Source organism: Sinocyclocheilus rhinocerous, unplaced genomic scaffold (genome assembly GCF_001515625.1).
Source record: "Sinocyclocheilus rhinocerous isolate Xijiao unplaced genomic scaffold, SAMN03320098_v1.1 scaffold1256, whole genome shotgun sequence".
In the NCBI taxonomy this organism is placed as follows: domain Eukaryota; kingdom Metazoa; phylum Chordata; class Actinopteri; order Cypriniformes; family Cyprinidae; genus Sinocyclocheilus; species Sinocyclocheilus rhinocerous.
The window spans coordinates 1,371,826-1,381,278 of NW_015646445.1; the positions used below are offsets into that span (position 1 = coordinate 1,371,826).

General features: G+C 37.7%; 1 protein-coding gene across 1 annotated transcript in view; it reads right to left on the reverse strand.

Moving 5' to 3' along the window:
- Nucleotides 1-9,453, reverse strand: part of LOC107707821 (fibrosin-1-like protein) — a gene marked incomplete at its 3' end in the record, with an annotated part of 343,126 nt that overhangs the window by 210,742 nt on the left and 122,931 nt on the right. The window contains exon 4 of the mRNA XM_016511913.1: nucleotides 4,750-4,785. Coding sequence (XP_016367399.1) covers nucleotides 4,750-4,785 — 36 coding nt within the window. The remainder of the gene's footprint in view (nucleotides 1-4,749; nucleotides 4,786-9,453) is intronic.

Genomic DNA, 9,453 nt, shown 5'->3' on the forward strand with positions numbered 1-9,453 from the left:
GGATTTTGACCAAATATATTCAATCTTGATTTTTGTGAAATGTTGCAACAAGATGTTAATTTTTTGGTGAAAAATTACAGTTTTGGACATATAAGGTAATAAAAAATATTTTAAAAAAAATACCTTAAAGTAACTACAAATGAGCATGTAAAGCAAATATCTTTAAAAGAAAGTCTGTTTGGTGCATGCCCCCGATGTCTCACCTTTTTTCCCCCTTACCTGTTTGCATCTCTGGTCTCAGGTCAGCTGTGACCAAGTGAAAATGCATGTACCCTGTGTTTATCAGTATCCTTATGTTCATTGGGTAAAAAGAAAAACTAAATAAAGTAAACATTTATTTGGCTGATTCCCCAAGGTTTCTATAGATATCGCGATATATCGATATTGTGAATTCTTTTGACCACAATAACCGTAGTGTGAAAAATCTAATATCAACATAAATATATAACCAGTTTACCTGATTCAATGTGATGGCTGAGCCTGTTTCTGAGATAACAACATGCCAATCCGTGGTTGGATTTCCGACACGGCTAATCGTAAATCATCTTACACTGTCAATAAGCGTGACCAGGGTTGCCAGGTTTTTACAACAAAACCTAAAAGTAAAAAAAAACTCAAAACTAGCCCAAAACGACAAAACGCGGCAAGTGTTAAAGTAGCCCAAAATAGCCCGGGAAAACCGTGGACTTGGCAACACTGAGCGTGACTGATACTCGAGCCAACTCTGCTCTAACTGTCGACTAGCAGTGGGAGTCAGATTGCCCCCTAGTGGATGGCTAAAGATTTGTTAACTCATATTCATAAATTCTCAAGAGAGTCTCTTTTTTAATGATTTTTTTTTTTCATTTTTATTTTATTTAACGTTTTGGTCATTTTGTTGTATGTTTGTCACTTTTAGTAGTTTTTGTTTATATATATATATATATATATATATACACATACACTGCTGCTCAAAATTTGGGGTCAGGGGTAAGATTTTATTTTGTTAGAAAGGAATTTCATTCATTCATTCATTCATTCATTAGTTAGTTAGTTAGTTAGTATTTTTCATTCAGCAAGGATGCATTCAACAGATCAAAAGTTACAGTATTGTCACTAAAAAAGTATTGAAACGTATTTAAAATAAATGCTGTTCTCAGGTTAATTTTTTAGTATACCAGAAAAAAAAGCATCACGTTTCCACAAAAATATTGGGCAGCACAACTGTTATCAACATTGATAATAACCAAATCTACATATTAGAAAGATTTCTGAAGGATCATGTGACACTGAAGACTGGAGTAATGATGCTGAAAATACAGCTTTGCCATCACAGGAATTAACCATATTTTAAAAATATATTACAATATTACTGTGTGTGTGTTTCTGATCAAATAAATGCAGTCTTACTGAGAATAAGAGACTTCTTTCAAAAAAATAAATTATTAAATGTATATTTATATATATGGAAATAGCTAGAAATGTCAGAAAATGATTTCTTTCTGCAAATGGCCAAACAATAAAAGAGGTTGAGTACTGACTGCATGACAGAATGAGTCCTGAAACCTTTAAACTCTTGTCTCTTCATGCTGACAAAACATATGAAATAAATAACCTAGCGGCTCATAGTGGCAGTTGTTACCTGACATTCTTAGGAGACAGGTAATGTCAGAGTAATGATGCTGAAAATACAGCTTTGCCATCACAGGAATTAACCATATTTTAAAAATATATTACAATATTACTGTGTGTGTGTTTCTGATCAAATAAATGCAGTCTTACTGAGAATAAGAGACTTCTTTCAAAAAAATAAATTATTAAATGTATATTTATATATATGGAAATAGCTAGAAATGTCAGAAAATGATTTCTTTCTGCAAATGGCCAAACAATAAAAGAGGTTGAGTACTGACTGCATGACAGAATGAGTCCTGAAACCTTTAAACTCTTGTCTCTTCATGCTGACAAAACATATGAAATAAATAACCTAGCGGCTCATAGTGGCAGTTGTTACCTGACATTCTTAGGAGACAGGTAATGTCAGCGCGTATGTGTCTGTGTGTGTGTGTGTGTGTGTGTGTGTGCACGCATGCAAACAAACATTTGAGCATCTGATGAAACGTGAGCTTTCTGTCATGCATAAACAGGGATCCTGTGACATGTTGCTTGACATGCCTGCGGAAATTTAGCATATAAAATGCACTGCTGCTTTTGAATATTTCACAAGGGTATACAACACATTTTGTTCTCTCAGTTTCAGTGTCAAGTGTATACTGCACTTTCGAATAAAGCAGTATAGGGAATATACAGTAATCATAGATAATATGATTATCTTTAGAGTAAAAACAATAAATCAATAATACAATGAATCCCTGCAATTTCCAAAGCTTATTTTCATCCATAAGAAGAGCATAGCAGAGTATTGAACATGGAATGAAAACCAGTGAACATTTCTACACATAACACAATCATTATGAAACATGAAAATCTCATGAATGCATCATACGGTTCATATGGAAACAGTTAATCTACTCGAATCTAATCATATTCAAAATAAACACTCTAAACCAGGAGTTTTTACTAAACTAAGACCTTTTATTGTGACCCCCTTCTGAAAATATAAAAGTGGCCTATATTTTCACATATAAAAACACATTTATTAATATATTAAGGGGGAATATGCTTTATAGACTCACTTTAAAAACACCAAATATTTCATTTGAATGTTTTAAATATACTTATTATACTTTTTTATTATATTTGTTACCCAATTAAATGTTTTTATTGTTGTTATTGTATTGTTAATTATTTAGAATATAAATGTTAATATATTATTATTAAATACTAATATTCTAAATAATAATATAATAAAATCTAATGATTAATCTCATTATTACTGACCTGTTTTGACCAGAAGAATGAAATATTACTATTAACAAATGTGAATTTAATGTTTTTTTTTATGTTCTTATATTTTTATGTTTTTTTTTTTTCTTTTTCTGTGAACCATTAGCACCACTTTGCAACCCCGAGTTTGAAAACCTCTGCTCAAAGTGAGTGACTCTTCACTCCGGCGTTCAGTTGCACATGCACACATAAGCAGTAGCAAACTTCAGTCCTCATGGGAGAGAATTATCTAGTTAGGTCGCTACTGTAGCTGTAAACATGTTGACAGTTTAACTAACACCTCTCATCAAGGTTCTTATCAAACTGTTGCTCTGTCTTAAAATGAGTTCATCCGAAAGAAAACCAACTCTACAGGACATCAAATTAAGGCTAATGCTCGCTATGGCACCCCTTGCGGCAACACAGCGAAACCAAAATTGAGCTTGCGTAACCGGAAGCATAAGATCAAGTCTCATCCAAATAAAACCAAATCAAAACCAATGTGCTCTAACCGATGACCACAGCAGACCGTAGAAGAAGACATCGTCAGTGACACTTTAAACGGCCAGAGCGCTGGAAATAAAATGGTCGTAAATATAAAGAAAGGCTCATTTACCCGAGGTGCAACGGGACACCTTTCACCATTTAATCAGTCAGTCACCCAAGAGTGATGTCCCTAATATCATGATTCCACCATTTCTCTGTTTAACATAATTAAAATGTCCGCTGCCGGGGCCATAAACGGGAGGAGAGGATACTGTAATTCTGCCGTAAAGCCGCAGAGCGTGAAAAAAAAACTTACCGAGTACCCTCGTCCTGACAGAGAGTGAGTGGAGCTCTGGGGGAGAGAGAGAGAGAGAGAGAGAGATGCAGAGAGTGCTTCAAACTACTTTAGGTTTGATTTAGCTGCAGCTGGCTGCTCCTCATTTCACTAAAAGGATTGAGCAAATACAAAATGGGCCTCCAAATGAAATTTTCAGAATGTATTTCCTGACTTTGACCGTCTGCTCTGGACTGAGGTGATGGCGGTGGAGCTTCTGAGAAAAGATCTTACGACAACATCTTGAGCTGAGCCGCTCTATGAGCTTATGAGGAAAAAATAACAGTGATAAGTTTTTAACAAAAATAATAACATTTTAAATATATTTCCATAAAATAATTGTTCTCAGCAGCACAAAACTGTTTATAATTAATTTGGGGCAATGCAGTAAGCTAACAATGTTACAGGGACAAAAAGAAAAATCTCAAAGTGAGTGACTCTTCACTCCGGCGTTCAGTTGCACATGCACACATAAGCAGTAGCAAACTTCAGTCCTCATGGGAGAGAATTATCTAGTTAGGTCGCTACTGTAGCTGTAAACATGTTGACAGTTTAACTAACACCTCTCATCAAGGTTCTTATCAAACTGTTGCTCTGTCTTAAAATGAGTTCATCCGAAAGAAAACCAACTCTACAGGACATCAAATTAAGGCTAATGCTCGCTATGGCACCCCTTGCGGCAACACAGCGAAACCAAAATTGAGCTTGCGTAACCGGAAGCATAAGATCAAGTCTCATCCAAATAAAACCAAATCAAAACCAATGTGCTCTAACCGATGACCACAGCAGACCGTAGAAGAAGACATCGTCAGTGACACTTTAAACGGCCAGAGCGCTGGAAATAAAATGGTCGTAAATATAAAGAAAGGCTCATTTACCCGAGGTGCAACGGGACACCTTTCACCATTTAATCAGTCAGTCACCCAAGAGTGATGTCCCTAATATCATGATTCCACCATTTCTCTGTTTAACATAATTAAAATGTCCGCTGCCGGGGCCATAAACGGGAGGAGAGGATACTGTAATTCTGCCGTAAAGCCGCAGAGCGTGAAAATGTCACTTACCGAGTACCCTCGTCCTGACAGAGAGTGAGTGGAGCTCTGGGGGAGAGAGAGAGAGAGAGAGAGAGACAAAGAGAGAGAGAACAACGATGACCTTTGAGGGATACTATGAGATGACAGAGACATGATGAAGCTCTAGCACTTTAATATCAATATTCACATTAACCTTTTTCCCACCCTTCGTTCCTATCGTTCGCCTAATGACATTCCTGATTCCTTTCTCTCTCTCTCTCTTTCTCTCTCTCTCTTCAACACCTGCTAAAGCACATGACTCATATGACTCAAGCACAATACATACAGCCCTGGACAAACTGGCCGTCAAGGCCTTTTCTCTTCGGCGAGAATTTGGGTTTATCTTAAAATGAGCTTTCAGCAGGACACCTACATTGTTAATTTAGAAAAACACCTGGTTTCCTCCTGTGATTTTCTATGCATTTACTAAGGTCTTCTGAGTGCTTGCTCGGGCATTGCTATGTGGATTCTAAGGCAATATAGCCGGTTTCTATGATGTTCTGGGTAGTTGCTTAAATCTGGTCCATAGATATCTCACTTCTTTCACCTGGTAATGGCACATTTTTCTTTAAAAAGTCATATGATTTCATCACCAAGAAAGCACAAATGGTTTAATACGAATCTTAATATGTGAACAAACCATCTAAACCCTGTGAGCATTAATAGCCTTAGCCACTAATAACATTTTACGCTAACGTGTTTCAAAATCTGAAGCCGTTCAGTTGTGTACAGCGCATTCAACGAAACATTCCAGCATTAACTCGGTAATGCATAGTCAAATGATTCTTGTATAGCAGGTTACATCATTTTCCAGAACTGTGTCATAGATTGTCATCATAAAGGAAATAACATTTCAGATCAGAACCAAGACACCCAGCGTTTGCATCCATTTTCTGTTGCATCAGCCCTTGTCAGTTTATAGTAAATGAGGGGGAACCAAAGCATTTTATTTTGCCGTGACAGATTCCGTGTCAGATTCAGATTCATATAAGGGCCTTTAAAACAGTTCAGGGCTGCCTGAGCGAGTCAACAACAACTAGAAGTTACACGGAGTGCTAAAGCTATAGTTTCAGACTCCAGAAGGTCTAACAATTCAACAATCCAAACAAATCACACTTGTCTACAGCATGAATGTCCCTAAAACTATAGATAGTTAACACTGGTAATTTAACCGTCCAGAATCTGCAACGCTAACACAAAGGTTACGTTGCAAAAAGTAACATAAGAACTTTATGACAGTTACTTATCTTCTAATTATGCATTCAAGCAAGAAAGCTAGGAAAACCGCAGGCTACTGCCTTACCCGAACCCACAGTTTGGGACGATGCTAGGAAAGAAAAACACTTGCTCCTTACAAATAAACTAGTCACTAAGTCTGAGCTCTGCAAGTCTGTAACTCAATTGCCCGGTTAACAGATGAGGCTTAAGCCTAGTCCCAGACTAAAATGCATGTTTGAGCTGTCTTAACTGAATCAACTTGCACAGACATATCTCGAAATATTTCAGTGGCACTAATGTGTTTCACGATTGTTTTCTTTAAGGCAAAAAACAAATACTTAAATCTCTTAATTTAACCAAAGCGAATCCTGGTTTAATCTAAGCCATGCCTGTGAAACCAGGCCTATATGTTTTGCCATTAATTCTCTGAAAGACATATATAAATATATTTTTGGTCACACTTTATTTTAAGGTCCAATTCTCGCTATTAACATACCATTAACTACAACTTTTGCCTCAATAAACTCCCAATTTGCTGCTTATTGATAGGTAGTAAGGTAGTTGTTAAATTTAGGTATTGGATCTAGAATATGCTCATGCAGAATATGTGCTTTATAAGAACTAATAAACAGCCAATATGTTAATAATATGCATGCTAATAAGACAATTATAATAGTGAGAATCGGTCCCTATACTAAAGTGTTACATATTTTTTAAGTTAACAAGACTTTCCGAAGCACAAAGTTTTCAGTTGTGTCCATAAAATAATGAAATAATGTGCAGAAATTCTGACCGCATACATTTCTTTCATGTTTTCAGAACCTTTATCTGAGACTGCTGTGCCATCATTTGAATGAGTTACCACTTTTTTATACACTGGCCTATTACTGTGGTATCATGGACTTTAGATTTGCCTGCCCAATACTTTGCATTAACAAAAAAAAAAACTTTTTGTTTTTAGTCACTTTACATGTTGGTCAGGCCGCCTTCCTGTCAACATGGGCAGTAAAGCCTAAACTAATTTGAGTATTTACAAGGCAGGGACATTTCTACAAGTGGACATACATGTTAAATTCAACATGAAATGAAAATTCCGTCTATTTTCTAAATGCATGTTATTGATGTTATATCTCACACACACTAAACTTCAATTTCATCAAAGCATCTGCTAAATGCATAAATGTAAATAATGAAGTTCACTGATACATTACTGTACTACCAGGCCACTGCTGATTCTCAACTTTAGCTGAAATATTGCAAATGAAACAAATAACCGCTCTGCAACTGCAGTACTACATTCCACAGACTACTAAAACCTTTGGAAACAAGTAAAGCCATAATCCACATAAACCACACTAGCTTGAGTGAGAGAACCACAGCCTGTTACAGACATCTCCAGACTAGACGGCAACTTCCACATCCCAGCACCACAGACTAGACCTGAATACCAATCTCCTGCTCTCTCTCTCCCGTCATTTTCCCCCTCTTTTTGCCTCTTTCCTCTGTGCGATTGGCAATTTCTGCCTCTGTCTCAGGGGGTGACTTTTCTGCAAGACCAATTTTGTCCTTGCACAGAATTCAGTCACACACACACACACCTGCTACAGGGCTTTAACCCTCATCAGTTCCTCTGTTCTCGCTCACACTCAGTACAAACTCCCACTGTGACAATTAGAGAAGTGTTCCTGAGAAAACCCGGAAAGGCGGCACTGCAGGATCCAAATACTTTTCCAGAACCCCTCTCTCTCTCTCTCTCACAGAAAAGCGAGGAGGCGTAACGTACGGAGAAGAGCGAGTGGGTGCAAGGCTCACTGGGAGGCCAAAAAATTTGTAGAGTTAGCCTTACAATGCCCCGGTTCATTCACATTGCCACATTCAGAGTTGAAAGGGAGACTTATTTAAATGATAATGAGGAACAATACGTTGGATTTAGTGCTGCAGCGAGAAGAGAAAAAATCCATTACACCATCCGCGGTTCATAAGCCATGGGGCTGGGCCACATCTAAACACGCTCCCTTAAAAGCCATTATACGCAGCACTCAATGGATTTGCCGAGCACTTAGGACTTCAAAAAAGGATTAGCGAGAGAATGAGAGAAAAGCGAACGTGAAATGGGGAGAAACGGGGCGGTAGGGCGAGCGGGACAGCAGCTGTTTTGGGGTTAACCAAACAACCTCTTGAAAAAGAAATGGGGGCGAACCCGCTTCTTAATCCAAACCCATTTTCGCACTAACTCGACCCCCCCTCTCGCATCACTCTACACTTCTTGGGCCCCGACAGATTTGGTGACAAGTGGGAGGGGGCGGATTGTTTAGCTACGGACCAGACTATTGGTTAAGATAGGGCCGCGGATGAAAAGAAGCCAATCGGGACGCAACGGAGCGTGAAGTCAGTGAGCGAACAGACGGCTGAGATGTGGTAGGTGTTGCCGGTGTTGTGCCCAATTCTGACCCCCGCCAGATTACAACCCCCCTAGTATTGGTAGGGTTAGGTGTGGGGGAGGGGTTAGGATTAGGGGTGGAGTTAGGATTAGGCAATCAGGTAGCGATTTCAACGAGAGGGGGTAATAATTTGGCAAGGGTCGAAAATGGGCACAACACCGGGTCTCTGTGGGCAGCTTCTGTGACATGGTTCGAAACTATCAGAGTCATTACCTTCGGGCCAGATCCACTCCAAACTCGTTCACATCCTCGCTGTTCAGAAACACAAAAGCTTCTGTGGTCAGATTAGACATAGCATGTTTATTTGGATGCAAATGACAATGAGATTAAAAGGGACAAATACAATTCTACAGTGATTAATGAAACAAGACTTCTGATCTTCTCCTGTCGAATAATAAAATTGGATAAAAAAAATGTGAAAAAAATTTTGAAAAAAGTTGCATACATGTCGAACTACACCTTTTTTTATTTTTTTTATTTTATTGTACAATAATTTTTATATTATTGTAATTTAAAATGAATCATTTTAAAATGTAATTTACAGTATTCCTGGATTCCAAAGCCGAATTTTCCACATGAACCACATTCCACAGTGCCACATGATCCTTCAGAAATCATTCTAATATGCTGATTTGCTGCTCAAGAAACATTTATCATCATTATCAATGTTGAAATCAGTTGTTCTGCTTACTATTTAGGTAGAAACCAAGATTTTTAAGGACTTTTTAATGAACACAAAGCTTGCAAGAGCATTTATTTGAGATAACTATTATAAATGTCATTTTTGATCAATAAAATGTGCTCTTGCATATATTGGTATCTTAAAGGGGTCATCGGATGCCCATTTTCCACAAGTTGATATGATTATTTAGGGTCTTAATGAAAAGTCTGTAACATAGTTTGGTTAAAATTTCTCAATGGTAGTGTAAAAAACACCTTTTTTACCTTGTCCAAAACAGCTCTTTTCAGAGCAAGTCGTTTTGTATCATTTTCCTTTAAATGTTAATGAGCTCTGCTGACCCCGCCCCTCTCTTCC